This window comes from Scomber scombrus, chromosome 8 (genome assembly GCF_963691925.1).
Source record: "Scomber scombrus chromosome 8, fScoSco1.1, whole genome shotgun sequence".
NCBI classification, from domain to species: domain Eukaryota; kingdom Metazoa; phylum Chordata; class Actinopteri; order Scombriformes; family Scombridae; genus Scomber; species Scomber scombrus.
The window spans coordinates 29098117-29121921 of NC_084977.1; the positions used below are offsets into that span (position 1 = coordinate 29098117).

At 38.7% G+C, this 23805-nt stretch overlaps 1 protein-coding gene across 2 annotated transcripts in view; it reads left to right on the forward strand.

The window, feature by feature from the left end:
- The window catches only part of LOC133984931 (carboxyl-terminal PDZ ligand of neuronal nitric oxide synthase protein-like), a 199235-nt gene that overhangs the window by 172266 nt on the left and 3164 nt on the right, over positions 1-23805 (forward strand). For both annotated transcript variants that reach the window (XM_062424447.1, XM_062424448.1), the window contains 2 exons: positions 22307-22503; positions 23309-23433. In XM_062424447.1, the coding sequence (XP_062280431.1) occupies positions 22307-22503; positions 23309-23433 (322 nt within the window). The remainder of the gene's footprint in view (positions 1-22306; positions 22504-23308; positions 23434-23805) is intronic.

Here is a 23805-nt window from a genome sequence, read left to right on the forward strand (position 1 = left end):
AAACGTTATCATAAATATATAGAACAACTAAAAGTAAGCACACAGGCACAAACTGTATTCTTTTGTTGAGTCTTTATTTGCATTCCTCTGTTTCCAACCTTCATTCCTCTTGTTTTTCTGCTCCTAACAACCTGCTCTGTCTCTTTTCTTGCCTCTGGGATAAATAGTTCTCTATCTTCTCCTTTTCTTTCATATCATATATATTTCTCTCACATGTGCTTGGCCTTAACCTTTTTCTACCTGTCATCTTCTGAACCCCAGCTCTCCTTAGGACCACTTCTAAATACCAGACGTAGTGTATTTCTACTCCAGTCTCTCGTTGCTGATTTATCTATTAGTGATTCATGTTGTGTGGTTGCGGAGGAAAAAAGAAAAAAAAGTACAGCCCTCAGCCTTTTACCTTGACAGAGATGCTGGAGGTCAGTAATCCCCGTGTGAAGGGAGAGGCAGCTTTTCTGAAAAATGTTGACTAATATCATCTGTCCGCTCTGGGGTTTGTCGTGAATCAAATGCAAGGCGCAGAGGAAAGATTGGTTTCTTTTCTTTTTTAGTTGTTTGTGTGTATATTTTAAGTAAAGTTTGAAAGTTTGAACTCACTCCCACATTCCTTAACTAGTTATTGATTCGGTCTCTAATGAAATTGTGGGGATTCAGTTGAAATCTGGCAAAAAGAAGGAGAAAGTCTATGTGTGTGTGTGTGTGTGTGTGTGTGTGTGTGTGTGTGTGTGTGTGTGTGTGTGTGTGTGTGTGTGTGTGTGTGTGTGTGTGTGTGTGTGTGTGTGTGTGTGTGTGTGTGTGTGTTCCTGGTTACTGATGTCTAAGTGTGTAAATGTAGGAGGTCAGTCGTGGTCGTCCACCATATTCTGGTGTCAGCTAACAGCTGCTGCAATTGGCCGACACCGTAATGGGCTTTCAGCATCCATGGCAGACACTTAAGTAGACATATTTGCAATAGCAAGCGAGCAAGATGGCCGCCGTAACCTTGGAAACTTAATGGGTTTTGCTCATTGTGGGTTCATCAATCTTTCTGTCTCTTTCGGAAAAGCAGAAGCAGGTTTCCAAAAGTTGTTTATCCATTCTGCAAAATTAAATGAGCATCTACTACATTACCAGACAGTAAAACCTGGAGACTTTTTATGTAATTTATATAATGTAACTGTTAAGCCTCTAGTTTACAAAGCTCCTGATACCACAGTTTTTTTCTTAGCAAGGACACGGATTAAGAGTCTGTCTGCATTTCCATTAAAAGTTTCAGTATATCGGCTTCCTGTTTGCCTGGTGGTAAATACACATCCATTATAACTGTGATGTCCACAGTTTAGATTCCTGCCAGGTTTTAACTATTGAATAAAGACAAAATGTATTTTTCACAATGTTATTTTTTGCAATTATGAGGCCTTATAACTCACCAAATCATTGTAGAAGTTTTAGCAAGTATTTACAGTAATTATATGTCCTGTTTGTCTGAATTTGTCACAAAAAAACAACCCAATTACCTGTGTCACCATTTCATTTATTGATTTATTTTGTGACCAATTTTTTATTTCATTTTCCAAGTGGAGGCTACACATGCAACACAAGGCAACCAGACAGTACACAGACCGAGAGAAATCAAAAACAAACCTCTTGTGGCTCAGCATGTAAGAGGCCGGTTTGAACCAGCTGAACACCTTTTGTTGCATGTCTCTCTCACTATCACCTCTCTTAATGTTGATATGTAATAGAGCCAAATAATGCCCTCAAAATAATAAAAACAAAAAATGTATTGATGTCGACTTTCTACTTAAAGCAGCAAATTAATCATATTTGCTCCCCAGATCACTGCATTCTGTCGACTGTATCTGAAGTACTTGTATGAGGTTTTAAGAGGCATTTGATGCATGTTAAATGACTTCAGACAACTTGACGCCTTGCTGTGTGTGTGTGCGTGCGTGCATGCGTGTGTGTGTGTGTGTGCACTGAAGCCTTAAATTGGCTCCCATCAACAAATTACAGCCTCTCCAGATAACATCATTTTTTTAACAAATGATCCTGAGAGTGATCCTTACTTGTGGCACCTGTCGACTGAAACCTGTATGATTTGTTCATAAAGCAATCTTATAATTGATCTTCAGATTTGTATGATGAATAATTAAACTGAACTCAGTGGTGTCTGCTCTGACACTATGCTTTTAAACTGCTGAAGTGTTAAATGTTCAGCTTGCTGAGTCTACACTGATCTTAAATCTTTACCTTTGTCTCAGTTTCTCTCTCTCACACACTCCCTGCAGTTTCCTCCTTTCCCTTCCCTACCTTCCTCCCTCCTCCCTCCTCTCAGCATTAATTAATCATCTGTTAAGGCCTGGCGTTGCCATCTGAAGGCCACGTTGCCAACCAGTCCGACCAAGCAGAGCAGGGTTTGGTGACTTGTATCGATTTCCCCGTCACAGGCATGTGTTGCTTGAAACTGGGGTTAACTACTGGGACAGCCGGGGAGCAGCGTGGATCGATACACTTCTTTACAAGCTCAGTATGTCACCTTCAGGGACACACTTACACACGTAGAAACACCGATCCACAGCTCAGACCTAGGCGTAACACACAACAACCTCACTGTGGAGCTCTGTTCAGTCTGGAAGGAGCAGGGGAGTGACACATTCCTCATTATTTTGGCTCTGTGCTCGGTACATTTGAAAGGGCAGAGAGTTTGTGCTGACAGCTATTTTAGTGTTTGAAGGTTTTATATGTCTGTAATGGTTAACACTTCAGGACTTGTCGCCTATTTTATACACAGCGCCCCAGTTTTTAGACAGTGCAGCAGGACAGTGATCCTATGCATGAAATGAAAGCAACCGAGAAGTTTTAACAGGCAAAAATGAGACAAAGTTCTTGTGTTGCCTGATTTTTAAATCCTACAGATGTGTTTCAGTACTGAAGGCAAAAATCACCCAAAATAAGCAAGTGATGCTTTCTGCAGTACAAGCATGATAGAAGGAAAGTAAAAAGCTTCTTCAGGTTGATTTTAGAGAAGGGGTATTCAATTAAAATTCCAATTTGCTTTGATTGTGCTTCTTTTAAAAAGTGCTAATAACTTTATAACAAAACATCTCAATGAACAGTCGAGTCTCTCTGCGTGTCCGAATGCACGGATTTGATTGGCTGATTAGCGTCACGTGAGAATATTGGCAATGCACGGTAGTCTGTGAGTTTCAGAGGGGCCGCTCCACTTTTACCGTAATAGCTGGAGAAGCTGCGCCCGTTAAAATAGAAATGCTCGTTTTAGACTGTCAGACTGAAAAGAATATGAAAGAAAACATCAAATATAGTGATTGTATTTAACTTTATCGTAAGTTATTTAATGCATTTTGCCCTCGGTACAAAATGTAAAAGGCCTCTTAAACATCATGAAAGTAAAGCTGGCAGTCATGACTTTAATCTCTTAGTGAGTTGTTTCATTTTGAATCTAAAGTACTGGAGTGCAGCCATTACAACATCACAACATTTGTCAAATGACCAGAAGTTAATGGACCTGTTTGCCACTAACTGCAAACTCAGCATTATTGACCAACAGTGGTGCGTGACCTCACTCGTGCTCTCGAGGCTAATTAGGAGCAAAAACTCTGCAGCCAGGTTTCAAGATCTTTGTGGAAAGTGTGAAACCAGAAGAGTGGAGGTTGTTGTTATAACAACAGATCGATGTCCTTGATTTCGAAAAGACAGGTTCGAAAACTCAGTATACTGTATGGTTGTTATGTTCAGGTGTTCACAGGCTTTTGTCGTCTGCTTTCTTCTACTTAATTTACCCGAGGTTACCTGAAAATGACTCCAAGTATATCAAATACAGCTGAAATGAAGGGAACATGCTGTAAAAACCAACCAAACATTGTACAAAAAGTAAAAAATGTGTGTCAGTCCTGTTTCTGGGATTGACACACACATACACAAACAGCCACATAGCGTTAATTAAGTGCACCCTGTGGCTCGTGAGGAGTTAACGGAGGTTGTTTTCTTCATGTGACGAAGTGCTGACACAGACACGTAGAGTCGGCGGGTCACCTTTTTAAGCAAACACACACGACAAACCGAGCACAGCGCTCCCAATTAATGACCATGTCTGCACCAGAAGAGCAGGGGGAAGAAAGGACTTTAAAAGCCCAGCGATTAATCCCCTGACCTCAGCGTTAATAATAATCAGAGCCGAGCAGGACCCCACCAAAAAGACAAGATTCACACTAAGAATGGATCAAACTTATCTCTTTAGACTGGAGACTTCATATTCTGACTCATAATTAGTCTCTACAACAATTCAGTCATAAATACCCCATCAGTCTTTAATAAACGTCATTTATTGATTGGTGGTGGTAATAACAGAGTGGTTTAATGCTGATTTGAAATTGTTTTTAATAAACACAGGTCAAACTTGTAAATTTGCATATATAAAAATGTGTATCAGTGGCACAAAAATGTTAAAAAAGTATGCAATTTGTTTCCATTTGTATATACTGTGGTAAAAATGGGTCAAATTTGATAGTGTGTAAGGGTTAAGACTTTCCATCTATAACTTTGGATGTCCTTATATTTGTCTGTGTGGGTAGCATCTGCATCATCATATTATATATCAATATATATATATATATATATATCGTTCATTTAATGGTTGCAGCTTCCCAAATATGACAATGCTGCTTTTCTCTGTTTTATATCATCATAAATTGCATATTGTTGAGCTTCAGACAGTCGGACAAAAGAAGTAATCTTTTAGAAATGTCTAAAATAAATTGTCTCTTGGAATCTCGTAGTATTCATTTTATATTTTTTCCAGTTTAATCCAAAACAATCTAGATTAATTGATAATAAAAATTATATATATTTGCACCACTTTGGTACTTTTCTTAAGTTTTGTGTGCAGCCGTAGTCGTCGTCTGCTGCTGTTTATACTACTGGCTGCTGCCCTCTTCAGCATTACAATCACCATCTCCGACCGCACGTACCCACTGGGTTCATGGATTGGAACTGGCGACCTTCCACTCACTCCTCTAACCTCTTGGCAGCTACTGCACAGTCAGATTAGACTTGCCTTTTTGGAGGCGTTCGCTTCATCATTCGCACAAATACGCATGCACATTTGGAGGCAGCAGCGGGGACTTGAGCAAAGCCCCTCTCGCTTGTTCTGACTAGATTTCTGCTGTGCATCGACATCTGGATTTGGTGGCAATCTGCTTTGATGTGCCCATAATGCTAGAGGCCACGCTGAGCAGTGGCTTGGTTTTGGTACATAATCTGGAACATGTGGAGCTCCAGATGTGAACGGCTAAAAGAGCAAACTGATCTTGAATCACAGCGCAGCTTGAAGGCCTGTCTCAGCCACATCTGTCAGTCAGCCCGTCTGTCTTGTCCCATTTCTTCCCCCTTTTTTTTGTCTGCAGCTTCCTTTTGTGTTTCTTCACACACCGGCTGACAAAAGCAAGCTGACAAATGTAACACGCACGCACGCTGAATTTAAAACGGAGGTGAAAGTCAGCATCAACCTCAAAGAGAACATCTCCCACCGAGGCGAGCGGAAACTGAAGTGGGAACGCCAGGAGACACCTTTGATCGCTTTTGGTTTTTAGTCAGTAATATTTAAACTTTTTTAGCGTTTGATGTGTCATATTAAAAGTCAAAGTAGTCAAAATAGTCAAGACGTTGTGAGACATGTAGAGGTGTCTCCTCGTTCACTTTTTATCACCGGGAATGAACTCAGATTGCCAAATACTGTTGAACACACAAAAAGAAGCACATTTTGTCTTGCTTATGAGGCCCTTCATGCCTTCACTGAACTCTCTCACTACTGTATGGCCAAAAATATGTGGACGCAACTGTCCACACACTTTGTATATTTATGTTTGGTCTGTGGCTGTTTTTCATGGTGTCCAATTATGTTTTAGGCAACATTGTGCTTCCAACTTTTTTCAAATATCCTTCCATGGATGGAAATTTAAAGCCAAAAATACACAGACACAAACAAACTAAATCAGTAAAAGAGAAAAAGGCCGAAAGTACAACTCAGAACAACTGATGCGTTATTTTCCTTCCTCTTTCATTCATGGCTACACTCTACATTTGTCTCTTACACACTCTCGTACTCCACAGGGAGCCGTTGGGTCAGACACACGCTGATGTGGCAAATGGCCGAATGAATTATTGATCTGACGACTTTGATACGAAGGAGACTGAAGGCACTCAAACATGTCTGGCTACAACCTGCAATCGTGAAGTCTGCTCTCTCTCTCTCTCTCTTTATGCCATTCCTGTTTATTTCTGTCTCCTATTCCTTTTTTTCCTTTCCTTGTCAGAGTGAAATTTTAGATTACGTTATAAGATATATTTATGTTTTTTTCAGGCAAAGTGAGTTAGACAATGTTTTCTTTCAGTAGTACAGTCATTTCAACTATAGTCTTTTCAATTTAAGTTCAGATTTATTACTCCTATACAGTGTTGCGGCTCTCTTGTAATGTTTTATGTATCTCGAGCATTATTTTGCGATGAAGTTTACTGATTTACTGCATCGACTGCTCCTACTTTGGTCAGACATTTCCCAGAATGCTTATGAACAAGTGCCAAGCAAGTGGAGTGATCTGAATCCATGCGGCTGTGGGTTTGACATGCACGTGGAGAGGACATGCGTGATATTACCGGAATAGTGTAGTAAGTAAAGAAGAGCATGGTTTCCCCAGCTGAGAAAAAAAAACTTCAATTTGCTCCCTTTAATTAGACATGTGTGACATCATGTGATGTGGCTGCATGGTGGTCTGTCGAGGCAGCTGTCGACTGATATTTGCTGTTTTTTTCACTGTCATTTGCTCTGCTTGAAATGTGTAGAGATAATATCAGATTGCAGGCAGAAAATGCAACACCACATAGAAAGACTCAAAATTGCAAAATACATCATTATTTTCTTGTAGAGAGGATTTTTCTCTTGAGGCACTTTGATATTTAGCCATGCTGGCTTTGTAGCTTAAGGGATGGTGATGACAGTCATTTCGTCTGTGCACCACTTTGGTCCAGACTTAAAAATATCTCAACATCTTTTCGATGGATTGCCAAGAAATTTGCTACAGATATTCATGGTGGCCAGAGGATGAATCCTACTGAGTTTGGTGATCCTCTTACGTTTAATTTAATGCCATTAGGAGGAAGGGTTGGACAATAAATCCATATTATATCGATATCGTGATATTTTGTAGATATGATCTTAGATTTTGAACATCGTAATATCGCCATATGGAATCAGAGTTGTCTTTTCCTGATTTTAAAGGCTGCATTACAGTAAAAAATGTAATTTTCTGAGCATAACAGACTGTTCTATTATCTGCCTTTATCCACTTAGTCATTATATCCACATTACTGATGATTATTTATCAAAAATCTCATTTGGTCTACTCTACTAGGAGGTCAAAGTTCTCACTTATCCTGTAAAATATCTGAAAATCTACCAGATGGATTGGCACAAACATTATTGATTCCCAGATGAATCTTACAGACTTCTGTAACCGCCTGACTTCTCATCTTGCTTCACCATGAAGTTATCATTTGGGGTTTTAAGTTAAATTTCCCATCAAATATTGGATGGATTGCCATTTAATGTGGTACAGGCATTCATGTTCCCCTCAGGATGAATTACAATCACTTTGGTGATTCATGTAGCACCATCATCTGGTCAAAAGTACCTGCAAAACTAATGACATTCTCATCAGATAATTTGGCTACATGTGTTAAGCGTGTGCCAAAGTACTGACTCACTGAACTGTTGGCGTGCCTGTTGACCCCTTAGTTTTATTAAATTATACCTAATTTTTCAAGCGTTTTGGTAACAGTCAGCTTCTTAAAGAAAACAATAATCATCAGTCAACAGCTATGTTACTACATGGCCTGGTGTTGTTGACTTTTATTTGGTTGGACTCCACCCAAGAAGGAACTAACGTCATGATGATGAGTCTGAAGCATACGTTGACGCATTAATCCTTGTATCTTAGATTAGCATAGATAACATCCTGCAATCACTGCCTCCATTGATTTTCTTTCTCCTCCGCGTCTTTTCTTCCTGTGTCCTTTCCTGCCATCCGTGCTCTGCTCTTTCTTTATCTAAGTAATCCTCCGTTTCTACATTCAGGCGACACAATAGTAGGAACGTCCATGTTTACGTCATTGAGTGACTCATCAGAGAGACTAGTACGCTACAAGGATGGCTGCAGTATGTACACAACAGCATTTTAATTAAATCACATTTTTATAAACAGGGGGAGGGAGGGAGGGCATCTCAGGTATCTGCAAGGTCATAAGAAGATAAGGAAATACTTCACATTGAACCACAACATTCACTTCAACCTGGCAGTGGATTTTTAAAGACTTTAATCAAGTTTTCCAACCTGCTTGGGATGCTGGATATCTCCAATGTGTCATTCAATTTTGCAATTAATTGTATTTCATTACACAACTAGTTTGTAAAAGTATTTGCACAGTTTGAGACTTGTTTCATTTCAATCTAAAGGCTCGTATCGTAGTTTTGAGTCATGGATTGGATAATTTTTTCAAATCGGCAAATAAAACTTCTTTTTTCATTTTAGGTTTTTATATATTCTTTAATACTTAAAGCAATGAACGTTTGCCCATGCTCTTAAATGAAAACAACATTTAAGATGTCCAATGTTTAAATAAAATCTTAAAGTATATCAAATATTCAATATTTAGTGGTTAAAGTGCAAAAGCATGATATCGTCTTCATTTAAACATGATTTTAAATGAAAAAAAACAACCTTCATTCACATCATGAAATCTTGATGATAATTTATAAACATGAACTCACGTCTCGTCCTGCAGCTCAGCTTGTTGAACGAGCAACCAAACAACGAGATAGCCAATTAGCTGCTCAGTTTCTGCACATTAAACAGCATATAAACATACCTGCAAATGTCACTTCGGACCCTTTAGATGTTGGTTTGGTCGTTGCTCTTCAAAAATTTTCATTAGCGACAAGATGTAAGTCCATGACTTTTAGCTACAGCAGTTTGCTTACTTTTTTATTCATTATGTAAAACACTTTTAACAAGGAGCTTTTGTTCATACTCTTAATTAAAAACAACACTCAAGATGTCCAACGTTTAAATACAATCTTAAAGTATATAAAATATTCAATACTCAGTTGTTAAAGTGCAAAACAAGGCATGATACCTTCTTCCTTTAAACATGGTAGTAAATGGAGGGAACAAACCTTTGTCTACAGTAACATATAAACATGAATACACGTCTTATTTTGCATTTTAGCTTGTTGAACGATCCGCCGAACAAACATTCAGCGTAGAAAAGTGCACCAGTAACGTTAATTAGCAGCTAGGTAGCTAATTAGCTGATTCCACACATTAAGCAGCATTTGAACATACCTGCAAATGTCACTTCGGACCCTTTAGATGCTAGTTAGGAATTTAAGTATTTGCACAGTCAGAGGCTTTTTACTAAGCTTCATTCATACTCATTTCACTTTACATCGTGATACCATGTAGCCTAAATGCTTCTTCTCCCAATAGAACAATATCCTGAGGTGTAAAATGGTTTTGTGTGAGGAGGATACTTCATGTAAACGAGTGAAAAAGCCAGAAGAAGAAGGAGGAGAAGGAGAAGACAGGTCAGATTTCTTAATGAAGCTTCTGTTTTCCCCCCGGAGGGACTGAGGGTCAGGCTGGGAGGCTCTGGCTGTCATTGCATGATAGATGCTGGAGGACTGATGTTTTTGGGGATGGAATTCGAAGTGTGCTGCCCTGCTCTGTGTACAATTTGCTAGGCCCTGTTTGGGAGGAGGAGGAGGAGGAGGAAGAGGAGGATGAGGGGAGAGGTCAGCTTTGAAGATAGAGCCTCAGTCAAGAGTTCAGAGTTTAGTGCTGTGCTGTCCGTCCCGTTCCTCCTTACGCTCTACTGAGAGCAGGAGAAACAACAAATACAGCTGATTAGATTGAACTAATGTCCCAGAGGAAATTTGGTTGGAGAATAGGCTGCAGATTAGATGGAGAGCAAGAGAGTGCTACAGATAACACATCTAATTAAAAAAGATGAACATCGACAATAACAAATATATCAATATATGATGTCTCAATTTCAAGATTTATCAGATTTATTCAAACGGCTGTTGATTGATTCTTTCTTTTTCTATTAAACAAGCAGAAAAGAAAAAGGTATATCAGTGTGAGAAACTCTTACATTCTCCTGACAAGAGAGTGAATAATAACTTTTATCTCCGTTTTTTAACCTTGACCACAATCTTTCTCCAACCATTTTTCCCCCCGTAAACTTTCCAGATTCTTAAAGTTATAATCATTAAGATATCAGTTCAGTTTTATATAGTAGTTTAGCTAAGAAAGTCTTAAGAGTTATACTTGACACTTTGAGCTGCTACTCCATCAAAAATACAACAAAAGACGAGCACCTCATGTTTTCATTTCATGTTGATGTTACTATAAGGTTTATTTATGGATTACAGTCCAAGGGATAACATTTGTAAGTTAAGTATTTATTTCCAACATGATCCCAAGACGCTAAAAGACAAAAACATTAAAAACACAAGACGTAAAACCTTAAACAACTAAACAATAAATATATTCATGATGCCTTCTTTATGAATATACTCGTATCAATGCAAATACTTCAAAATGTTGTGTCATTATGTTTATTTTCATCTTCACACATATGCATCTATACATAAAGGGCATTACTTTTCAATGTGCACATACTCCACCTCCAGAACATGCACACATAGTTCTCTGTGAATCTCTTGTGTGCATGACATTACACTAATCAATCTATTGTCCCCAAGGGAGAAATTTGGTTTCTAGCAAGGTGACATCAGCCATAAAAACAACACAACAATAAAACCCCACAGTAACAATGACCAGGAATACAACAGTGTACAGCTCAGACAAGATTAACATAATAAACTCTGTCCTGCAGGTCATTAGTGAAAGAGTGTCCAAACTTGTGACTGGTGCTGTGAATACAAAGAGAGAGGTAACTAAAAAGTAATAATACATTTAATGTTTTTGCACAATAAATAGCATTAAAAAATAGGTTTGATATGATGAAAATGTTGGATTATAACTTTAACCATAAAGTTGATGCATGAGGGAATGCTAATGTAAATAATTTAAGTATGAGGACTTGTTTAAAATGCCTTAAAACTTTAATACAGTATCATAAGAAACAACTATTTAATGTATGTGTGTTTTCAGTTGTTTGCCTCGCTTGGCAACATTGAGACATGCATGTTTGCATTCTTGTATTCCCATTACAACACTGCTGACTTATTTAAATGCCCACATACTAACATGCATGCACATACTAGTAAATACATACATATATAGCCTGTGCATTGTGTACAGTTAACTTTCCTTATAAACTCCTCAAATGCTTTAAGTCTTTATTTTATCAGAAACCTGAGAACAAGAAACATACAACACAACTACACAATAAGCAGGGAATTAATATAACAAGAATTATAAAAAAAACATCAGACCCTCCTGTCGTCCTCCCGGGTCAAATTGACCCCATCTCTTTTGACTGTTCCTTCTTTCCCTCCTTCCTTCCTTCCTTCCTTCCTTCCTTCCTTCCTTCCTTCCTTCCTTCCTTCCTTCCTTCCTTCCTTCCTTCCTTCCTTCCTTCCTTCCTTCCTTCCTTCCTCCTTTCATTCATCCCTTCCTTCTCTCCTTACTTCCTTCCTCTTTTCCTCCCTCCCTCCCTCATTACTCCCTTCCTTCCTTCCTTCCTTCCTTACTTCCCTCCTTCTTTCCTTCCTCCTGTCCTTCCTTTACCTGAGGACAGTAGGAGGGTGGATCTCTTAAAAATAAATATGTTAAAAATATATTTATATACATACATATATATATATATATATATATATATATATATATATATATATATATATTATCTTATCTCAGTGTCTGAAATATCAAAAAAGTATATTTATAATATTTTCAGTATGAGGATTTTGATGTTTCCTGCTGTAAACTGAAACTCATGAATGTTACATTTAATCTTCCATAAGACTGGAAATGAAATCCAGACTGAGCCCATTTTTAAAGTAGAAAGCGACTGAAAGCAGACGACGACGATGATGATGAGAAAGTCAAAAGTGTCAGTCAGAGTTTGGTCTGATGAATCAGAAACTTCTGCCATTAATCCTGTATAGTCCCCTCCATAAAAATTTGTTATTTTATCAGCGTGAGCCAGACTCCCTCCTGAGCCCGCCCACCTGAATCATTCATGTTTTAATGAACGCAGGTAAAAAATTGATGAGCGGCTCTACCTATTGTCTGTGTCTGTGTGAGAGAATACATTCAAGAAAAGAGTGAGAGGTGTTTTTCTGCCCTGATTTCAAACCTCAGCCATGATTGGACTCTCTCTCACACACACACACACACACACACACATGCACGTCTTAATGTCGCCAAGTGAGGACTTCTAATTTAATACATCAGTGATAATGACCCTGTCTGGCCTGAGGATTAGTGTGTTTGTGTGATTCAGGTCACTCATCCTTTAAAGCCCACCACTCCCCTCGTCACGGCGTCTCATGCTGACGCAGCTCTGCCCCGATCCGTTGCACCAGAACATCATCACACCCTCTGCTTCTCTGATCAACATGCAGGACTCACTCATTAAACGTGCCTTTAAGAAATAAGTGAAACTCTAATCACCAAAAAATACAGCAGATGGTCGATTTTTAACATTTTCTCTCAAATCAAAAGTCTCAGCATCTGTGTTCGTCCTCTAATGAGTCATCAGGACTCATTAGTCATAAAACTAAACAAAGCTCTACCATTGGGACTATTTGTTATGAGTGGAATTAAACAAGAAAATATCTAATATGATTTTCCTGACCAATATTGCAACTTAGATTATTAAAAATTAAACTAGAAGCCTGTGTCTGTGGTCTATAGTGCATTAAATTACACGATTGTACCAAAAATAATCAAAAGAATCTACTTTCTCCATCAATAGAATCAGATCAAATACGGCATTTGCTTGATGTTGAAGTCCTTCAAGAGTTATTTATTTTAAAAAGTCAGAGGATTTTCAACATATCTTATGTGCAGAGCCAAACCAATTTGCAAGTATTGTGTACTGAAGTTATTTGAGAAATGTACGATGTAGTACAAAGTAAAAAGGTTGAGAAGTTCTGTAAAAGGAGCAATGCATGCTCAGTAGAGACTTACTCTCAATAGACATGATGATTATTAGTTTTTAGAGCTGTTTCTAATCAAAATACCAATACTGTTATCATTGTGTTAAAGGAACATGTCACCCAGTGCAGCGGTGTGGCTCATTGACATGTTTTTTATAGTTTATGGATAACAATGGAGCTATAGATATATCAGGCTTTGGATACACACACAATACTTGCAAGTGGATCAAATTATTGTTGATTAAGATCTGCACATGAGATTTGTTGACAATGAGAAAAATATAGAAAATAAACAAACTTTATCCTTTAAGAAGAAAACAAAAATAAGTCAAGACTCCAATTCATCTGAAAGTCAGGTTAAATTCAACTATTTTTTATTAAAGAAAATCTTAGAAACAATGTTAAAAGAGACTTATCTATACGCTACAGTTCAGTGGAGAGAAGTATGTGTGTGCGCGTCTGTGTGTGTGTGCGCGCGCGTGTGTGTGTCTGTGTGCGCACGTGTACGCGGCTCGGTGTGTGTTCCCCTCGTCTCAGTGACAGAAGTGGGTTACCCTCAGCTAAGAACAAAGCTCAGGGTTTGGCACTTTGATCGGTGATGCTAAAGCGGAGCCGAGCTAATTACAACCTCGCGCTGGTGCCGCAGTCGCACACGTGCTCCCTGAGAGGGTGAGACGGAGCTGAGCTGGCCAATTACCAACTCCGCATAATGAAAGCTATAATCAAAATTACATCATGATTAATCATTATTACTTATTAAGATAGAGGAATGTATGTGGAAAAAATGACCCTGCAGTGAAAACATGTTGTTATTAAAGCAGCAGCTAATGGTTGATTTAACGCTGAAATAACACGTTTCCCTCCTGATACTGAGAGAAACATGACTTACTCATCTAAAGGGCGGCCGCAGCTCACACAGCTATGTAATATTACTGCTATGAGTTATTCCTGAAGATTAAAAAATAAATGTAAAATGTAAATTAGTAGATTTGTTAGTTATTTTATACACTATATCGGAAAAAGTTGTGTATAGTGTAGTTAATTAGTCTACGATGTGTTTCCAGTCAAACTCGTGTAATATTAGTTAGCTGAGCAGTATTCAACAAACTGGTGTAAAAAGGAGAAAAATTGTTCAAAGTACATATACTAGCAAATCAAATGCAGTGTTATTCGTTCATTTCCAGGTACATTTTTCATTTGTCAATTAAACATTATTATCAATCAATCAATTAATCAATCAGACGTTATTTGTATAGCACTTTTTAAACATAGTAATGTAACACAAAGTACTTTACATAGTAAAAGGAAAAAAAAAGAAATAATGACTCATTAATAACAGGAACTGTGGAAATGTATTCCATATTTTTAGATAAAATACTGAAGTGACACAGATGTATGAAAACGAGGTCACAGAAAACAAGCGAGATGAGTAGAGTAAGTATTGAAACTGATGATTAAATAAAAACAAGTCCTGAAAAAAGAGAGGGAAATATCCCTTTTAAAGAACTATAGACAAATAAACCAGACTAGAGGTGGATGTGTGAAGGTCTAAGACAAAAAAACTTAAAAATATAAATAACCCTAGATCAAACAAACCCTGTAACTCAGAGAGGAGAGAGAGACTGAATGCTCGGACCTCTATTTATTCATTCACACCAATTCGGATGTTGGCTATTTCTCCTATAATGAGCCACTTCCCAGATCCCAGAGGCTTTGGAGCCGTCGCAAATTATCATGAATTTACATTAATCTTAAGTAGCTTCTCACATATAATAAATAATGTTTTTTTTTTATCTGTGTAGCAGCGTACTTATAAAGATCTAACAAGCCTGAAAAGCCTGAAAATGTATTTATGACGAAAATGTTGACATGGTGTCAGGATAACAGTTCAGCATCCAAACACCTGAGAGACTTGCTGCACATTTTAGATTTGCAGTTTGATCAGAAAAGACTTGGCTTGAATTTGACCAGCTGTCAAAACACTGAAAACAGCCCTGAGGCACAGCTGGTGTGACAGCGCAGGGTGAGACTGGTCAAATATTGTCTGGTTAGTATCACCTGAACTCTGTCAGCTTCACGTGGTCGTTCCACCCGAGAAAGTCCTCATATTGGACAAAAAGCTGAAAAAACGAGGAAGTGTCTGGACTGTGTTGTAGAAAGTAAGAAAAAAAAGACTACACACTACAGCTCGGCTCCTACATGTTATTCTATTTTTAATGTAGACAATTCATTAGACTTTACTCTCAAATCTTTAAAACACAGCCTCACAGATTGCTCATTCACACTTGGGTGTAAAATGAATGCAATTAAAACCAGTTTTGAGTCTTTATTCTTCTGAGGCCAGAATAATCCTCCCAGGCTCAGTCAGTTTTTTGTTACTTGAGTTTCTCTGGACTCACTTTTTTTTTTACTCCCTGGAGGCTCCTTCAAAACAGCCAGGCTAGACTAAGATTACGCAGTGGGATTAATAAGAGGTTTCACTTTAAGGGCAGATTTCCTGAGTTTGTTAGCGTTGCAGAAGATTGCATTATTACTTCAGTTGATTCGTTCTCGCCGTCTGATGCTGTTACATAAGTGGGAGTGAAAGCCTCTGGTTTAGTTTTGACCACTTTTGTTTTGTGCTCAAGTAAATGTCTCTTTTTTTCTGCTTTCTCTCTCATCCCACTCTCTTTGTGTGCAAGTGACTGATTACTCGTCGTGAAATTGCTGAAGTTTGATAACATATTATAAGGATGTGGGAGGTATTACTGTACACACCGAAACACAGCGTGAAGATTGTGTTTCTCTATCTGTTTCTAATCTGGTTTGTTGTTTGAATAATGCCGTTAATCCGCAGCTGCTCCTGGAGGATGAAAGAAAGAAATCCTCATTTCAGCGTTAATGAGAGACAATTATTACAGATGAAATCCTTCAGGCGTGTTTGCAATTAAACACAAAAATAAAACACATGCACACACACGCACACACACACACACACAGAAAGTAATCTGCTGAAACTAAACAAACAGGCTTCAGGATTTCTCCAGAGTGAAATTCTCCTCGGATTTTATATTAACTCTGATTACAACTTTTTTGAGATGATTATTCCCACAGCACCTAAACTCGTCGCCTCTGTCTGAATATTTACTATTGCAAATATAATTTTAGCAGTTATTACACTCAAACTTAATGTGTTTTATTGTGTTGCACACATGAGAAATTAAGTTGGACACCCCCTGAAATATCCAGTTTAACGATTGACATGTTTTTATCACTTTATTTCTAGTTTTTTCCAGCTGTCATTTAAACTGATCAGCCTAAAATCTCTGAAGCTGTGAGTTTAGTTTGCATATTTATATTCAAAGTGTGTCTTATTTTGTCATTTTTACTTAAAACATGAGTAAATGTATAGCTCTAACAAGAAGTTGATTAGTCATATGAATCTTTAACTGTTCAAATCATCATTAAGGTCATTTTTAAAGCAAAAAATGCTAATATTATCTGGTTCCAGCCTTGCACATGTGAGGATTTAATGCTTTCTATACCATACATCACTGTAAACTGAATATATTTGGATGTTACAGGACATCTGAAGAGGTCACCTTTAACTCTCATAGTCATTTTTCACTATTTTCTGACACTTTCCAGAGCAAACAATTCATCAATTAAATGAGAAAATAATCAGTAGATGAATTGATGTTAGTAGCAGCAGCCCTAGGAGGGTTTAGAGTAAAGTAGGGGACTGGGACTCGGTGCTGTTATAGAAGTTTAAACAACCTTTTATTCACATTGATATCAGTGTTAAAAACTTAATGTGTGATGATGATGTAGAACAGTCTTCATTGAAATACTTTCATTGCTGCTGCTGAAGTTGCAGCGTGCAATGATTTAACAATTGCATCTCTTATTTTAATGCATCACCAGGCAAGTCACACACAAAAACCCACCTTCATCAGCCTAAATCACAGCGGAGCCGCTGCACAGAAGAGTGTCCCATCTCCGCTAATTGGAAAGACATAGATTTGCTGTTTGCCGGCAATGAAATTCTCAGTTGTGAGATACAGACTCTGGTGGGAAATCTCAGCAGAGGAAGTGACAAATTGAACAGACCGTCTGTTAAGCAGCAATGAATGAGCGTCCTGTCAGGAGGAAACAGGACCCACTAACATTAGATCTTTCAATTTGTGGATATTGAAATAGCGCTGTAGAGGAGTAGCGGGGCCATTATTTATGATTCAAGCCCACTGAGAGAGAGAGGGAGAGAAAAAAGGATGTACAACAGCAGGCACAGAGGCAGACTGAGGAGCTTTGCACACAATGGCTGCCAACTAACTGGAACATTTCTCTGAGTCTGATGGTCACTTTAAAAGCACACGAGAAGAAGAGAGAGAGAGAGAGAGAGAGAGAGACATTGAGAAAGAAGAAAAAGAACAAATTGAATGGGGTATGCAAATGTAATTGTGCTGTGTGTGTTCTCAAAGGCAACATGGCTGAACATTGTCAAATTCACCGGCTTCTAATTTCCTGTTATCAGTTTCTTAAGAGTTGATATTTTTAGCTTTTTACATATGGAGTAAAGTTTTCTGTTCTTTACCTTCTTCAACTAATTTCCAGGTGATCCATTCTATCCGATATATACTCGAAAAGGAGAAGGAGCTCATTAGGAGTCTAAAGTATGTTCAGTCATTCCAAAAGGCCTCGAAACATCTTATTGTTGATCATCCAGCATTGAACTAGTTCAGTTGAGTGGGCGGCTGCGGCTCAGGAGGTAGAGCAGGTCGTCCACTAATCGAAAGATCGGTTGTTGGATTCCCGCCTCCTCCAGTCCACATGACGATGTCTCCTTGGGTAAGATACTGAACCCAAAGTTGCTTCCGATGGCTGCAGAATCAGCTTATGAATGTGTGTGTGAGTGGTTAAATGTGAATTGTAGTGTAAAAGTTGTTTGAGTGGTCAGAAGACGAGAAAGGCGGGATATAAGTAGAGTCCATTTACTATTTGAACAGTGACAGAAATAGTTGTAAAGAATGAAAAAAGACAGTTTAAAAGATGAGTTTTTAAGATTTCATTTTGTTTGATAGTGGATGGCAGAGAGGCCCAGGGGAAACAGGAAGAGAGAAAGAGAGAGGGGAATGAGGTGCAGGAAAGGTCCTTTGCCAGAATTGAAGGTTCGCTGCCTTTATGTAGCATGCACGGTAACCACTCGACTACCAATGCGCTCCAAAAGATGAGTTTTAGCCCTGTTCACTTTCTGACCTCTGACCATCACAGTGTGAGGCGGGTGTGAATGTCGGGTTGACAATTCCCCCTAATCCACCATCCTGAAAGCACTTTCCTTTTCCCTGTAAGATAGCTAGCAATAGATGCATACACCATGTCTGTGAGAGTGTGCCTTAGTATCAGCTTTCCTCTCAAGTTGAAACCACTCACACAGTCGTATCCTTGTGTCAGTTTTCGTCACATAGGTGCTATATAAGTACCGTCCATTTACCATTGAAAAGTGACAGAAATAGTCGTAAAGAATGAAAAAAGAGAGAGAAAGTTTTAGCCCTGCTCTGACCATCACAGTGTGAGAGAGGTGTGAATGTCGGATTGGCGGTTTTCAAAAAGTTATGAAAGCTGTCAGACACAGGCCTCCAATCCAACGTCAGACAGGCACTTTCCTAAAATAAAAACTGTACATTAGCTGTAAGATAGCTAGCAATAGATGCACTGACCGTGTCCGTGAGAGTATGACTCGTCCTTGTTTTCACCACCCAGCAGAATTAGTGTCTAATTGTGTCTTTGCATTGACTTTGTATTGTAATTGCATGACTTTGCATTCTGTCTGAAAACACAGTTAAGGCTGTCTACACATGAGCTGGGACCTCTTTGCTGAGACTTATTTTTCTTATTGAGAGAGAGAGGAAAGACAATTGCCGTTTCATTTGAACTTCAGTCAATTTCTTTAAAAATGAACCTTGTTTCTTGGTAACCTTTAAGAAGTCAGTCGTCCATGGCGGTATCTAAAAGCGACACATGATGGACAAAAAGCTTTTAATTGCAGGATGACATTCATGCACCCTGACTCTTATTTGTTTGGTTCTGTGAAAGGATAAATACCATTGTTTTCTTTTGTGTGCAGCCTCATATTTCACAGCCTTTCAAGACCAAGACAAAATTTGCATTTGTTTGGAATATAGCGGAGCTCTAATAGTAATAAGTTTCAGTATAGGCTCCGAGACGGTCCAGCAGAGAAATGTTCATAGACAGTGACTATAAATCACATCAGCAGCATGAGTTTCTAGAAGACAGTAGAGTGGAAAGAAAAGTAGCAAAACATTAAATTTTCATAACTATACGTACATTTTACAAGCACAATGTCAGACATATTGCTTACAAACTTCTCCTCCTTTCTAGTGCCCTTCAGGATTCACTCCAAGGGGGCTTACTGCATTACAAAGTCCATCCATTACCTTTCCATTAGGAGTTAAAGTGGGAGGAATATGTGGCCCAGTTGCCTGCTGGGATCAATAAGGACGTTTTATAAACCATGCAATGTGACACGATCGATCCTGAGATCACTCGATGACCTCGATGTACAGCCAGCACACATGAAGGAGAGGCATGTAAATTAACCCTCCTGTTGTCCTCGAAGGAAGGAAGGAAGAAGGAAGAAGGAAGGAAGGAAGGAAGGAAGGAAGGAAGGAGGAAGGAAGGAAAGGAGGGAGGAAGAAGGAAGGAAAGGAGGAAGGAAGGAGGGAAGGAAAGGAGGGAGGAAGAAGGAAGGAAAGGAGGGAGGAAGGAAGGACGGAGGAAAGAAGGAGGTAGGGAGGGAGAAAGGAAAAGACGAAGGAAGGAAAAAAGGACAGGAAAGAAGGAAGGGAGGGGGGAGGAAAGAAAGAGAGAAGGAGGGAGGGAGGAAAGAAGGAAGGGAAGGAAAGGAGGGAAGGAAAGAAGGAGGGAGGGAGGGAGGAAGGAAGAAAGGGGTATGGAGGAAGGAAAGAAGGAGGGAGGGAGGGAGGAAGGAAGAACAGAAGGAAGGAAGAAAGGGGTATGGAGGAAGGAAAGAAGGAAGGGAGGAAAGAGAGAGGAGGGAAAGAAAGAGAGAAGGAGGGAGGGAGGAAAGAAGGAACAGTCAAAACAGACGGAAGAACAAATCGAATCGAATATTTAATGAAGTTGCACTGCTTTAACACTGCAAACACAAATCACAATCACACCAACAATCAGACATTACTATGACACACTTGTAAGACATTTTAGCTTCCCTACAAACTGCTGAGTGATATAGAAAGAAATGCAAAACAAAAAAATAAGGTTTCAGTTATTTGATTGGTTGGTTTGGTCTGTTAAACACCTGGAAAAGTGTGGGGGGAAAAATGCCAATTGCAATTTCCTACAACCCAACTAAATTACATCTTTAATTTGCTAGTTTCTGACCAACAGACCAAAACCAAAAGAATTAACTGAAGTACAAGGCGAGACAAGAGAAAGAGCAGCACAAATCCTCACATTTGAGAAGCTGGAAGCATCAAATGTTTTTGGCAAATGTTTCACCTAACAAATGACTTCAGCAGTTAGTTTCTGTCTCCGTGGTATATGTGAGTGTTAGCTTGTCCGCTAACCGTCTCTTTTGATGCTACGGTCTGCACACAGTGGCTTTAAAATGCCAAATAAAGGTCAGAACAGACGTAAATCTGACTACCTGCTTATGTCTGTTCCTACAAACTCCACACAGACACATTTCTACTGAGTCATTACATTTATTACGTGTCTCTCCTGCAGTGATTACCAATCTGATGACATCTATAAATAAATGTGTCTCCATCCTTTCTCTTTGTTCTCTTTGTTCTCTTCTTCTCCTGTTTCTCTCTCCATCTCCTTAAAGTTATTCTAAGCGTCCTCTGTATCATGTTGAGTCATAACATCAGATCACATTTCCTGTGGCCTCTTGCTCATATGGTTTTCACAGATCTGTCTTGATCCAGACAGTAAATAAAATGTTCGTGCCTGCAAAGTGAAGTCAAGGTCATCCGTTGTGTTTGATTTTGACGCTCCGTCTGATCCCGAGTGGCGATATTTTCTCTCCATTTATCTGGCCGAGACAATGCATCTTTCAGATATGCATATGCAGCTCCAGGCTGTGCTCTACCCTCATAGATCATGATTCAGCAGCATTTTTTTGTGACTGAGCAAATCAGCTCAGTGATCTACTACTGTAGAGGTGAAATGATCTGAAATGTGATACTTCTGTGTCTTATTAAATGCTTTCCGAGAAACGTTTCTCCCCCATGAGGTAAGATCTTCCATCTTAAGTGGATTGAAAACAAACCTGAGCTTCCCTTTACTGTATGTGTTGTTGTTTCCGATCCTGCCTTTTGCTCCATTCCTGTTTCATTTTCATTGGTGTTATTGCTATTTATATGCATGTATCATGACCGTTGCTTTAAATGTTGTTTTAAAGCATTATTGCTTGCTTATTACATACAGTGTTACTGTACTGCTCTGCTTTGTTGTACTGTATGAACTCTCATGAAACCCATTAATCTTACCCGGCTGATGCAAAACTGCAGAGTGAAACATTTTGACTTTTACTTAAAGGAATCCTCCACCCTTCAAGCTCTGAAAAGTTTTAGCAGCTTGCTTCTTTTCACAGAGGGACGGCTGTGAATCCGAGCTGTAATCAGCTTGGATTTGATTCACAGCAGTTAAGATGTATTACTACATAAAAGTTCAAAGACACCTTTCAAACTACGTTTGCAGCTTTATCCTTTTCTCCGCTGTTACTCCATATGCTTAGTGTGATCCAAACAATCCTTTATTCACCAAAAAATTGCTGAGTATGCTTCTTCCAGAAAAGATGATGAGAGGTATAACATCACACAGAAGTAGTGTATTTAGCATCATGCTGAATACACAACAGTGGAGTATTCCCTTCATTTTCCCTCAAAAATGGAGGATGTGCATCTCATTCCCAGAGTAAACATCCCATTTGTATTGTTTTATGCTTGAAGCAAAGTCTGCTGCTTTTGCAATGTGTGCTGTTAAAAGATACTTTTTGTCCACATACTGCAGTACATTCATCTAACTCTCTCTCTCTCTCTTTCTCTCTTTCTCTCTCTCTTTCTCCTCTCTCCTCTCTTCTCTCGTTTCTCCCAGTTGATCAAAGTATGTTTGAGAACTCCACTGCTCAGCAGCAGAGTCCTCAGACCTCCAGGACAGGCCAGTCCTCAACCCGACGAACCCCGGCGTCACCGAATCCCAACCTGAGCACAAACTCCATCGACTCTCCGTCCTCCGGAGGCCAGCAGAGGCTGAAAAACGCCATTAACCTCGGCAAGGCTGTCGGGGCGAAGGTTAGCATCAACCAAGCAGAAATACAGTATAAAGTATATGCTTTTAACATTTGACATATGAGTTGTGGGTCAGTGACAAATAAGTGTTGGCAAGATGAGCAATTCAAAAATATCTTTAAAAGATAGTCTTAAAAGCAGCATCAGGTTTGTTCAAATGTCCAGTTTGTATTTTTATTGGTTTTATGTCATTTGAAATGACATTTGCACCATTTAACCAAAAGTAAGACTGAAAATGTCAAATGGTGTAACCACAAAAGATAAACATTAAATATTTTATCCACCTACAGTGTATTTAAGTGGACTCCACTCATACAAATATTTTTTTTAAATATGAAATGTTTCCTGATCTCCATGCTTCCCCAGATGAAATGTAATATTTAGAACAATTGTATTCCATTACCTTTATTTAATATAAAAGTTATAATGTAAGATCATGCCAAACTAGTTGATATGATGTTTTATTGAGAATTTACTGTTTTTAAGCAAGTTGAAATATTTGGTACAAAGTTTTTATGGTTACACCACTTAGACATTTTTGCCATAATCCTCTAATATATTCTCTCACAATGGATTAAAAGCAGAAATTTGATGCTGAGTCCACACAAAAAGAATGTGTGCGAGTTATTCATACGTTTATTTTCACATTTTAACCCCTTAAAATTTGACCAAACCACATGGACACAAAAAAACATCACCAACCCTTGTATGAAGGTTTGGGCAGGTGCAGGACGGTGTTAGTTTAATTATGTAACTGACTTGAAAGTATTTCTATTCTTTCATCTTCCCTCTTTCCTTCCTTTTTTAGGTCAATGACCTGCTGAGAAGAAAGGAGCCAAACCACCTCGGAGACATCGGGGTCACTGAGGTCAACAAGAATGCCGGTGCCGTGTGGAGCTGCATGGACCAAATCAACCAGACTACTGCAAACAGGTACACACCTACACACACACACACACACACACACACACACACCTACACACACCTACACACACACACACACACACACACACACACACATATTTCTTCTGTATTCATGTGGAAATTACTTCTATATACACAGTTTAAAGTTAGCTAATACTCTTAATTTTAACACTAATCCTAAATCCAGGATCATCATGAAATGAACGTGACTCATTTAATCTCCGAAATGAATTACTTGTGACTCAAAGTTTGCTGGTTTGTCTCAGTGTGTTTAGTTTTCATTTGACCTCTCTTACTAAATAAATCTGTCTTCAGCTTAATTCGACTTAATGATAAATCCACCTCAAAGACATGATCTAATAGTGGGTAAAAAATAAAAAG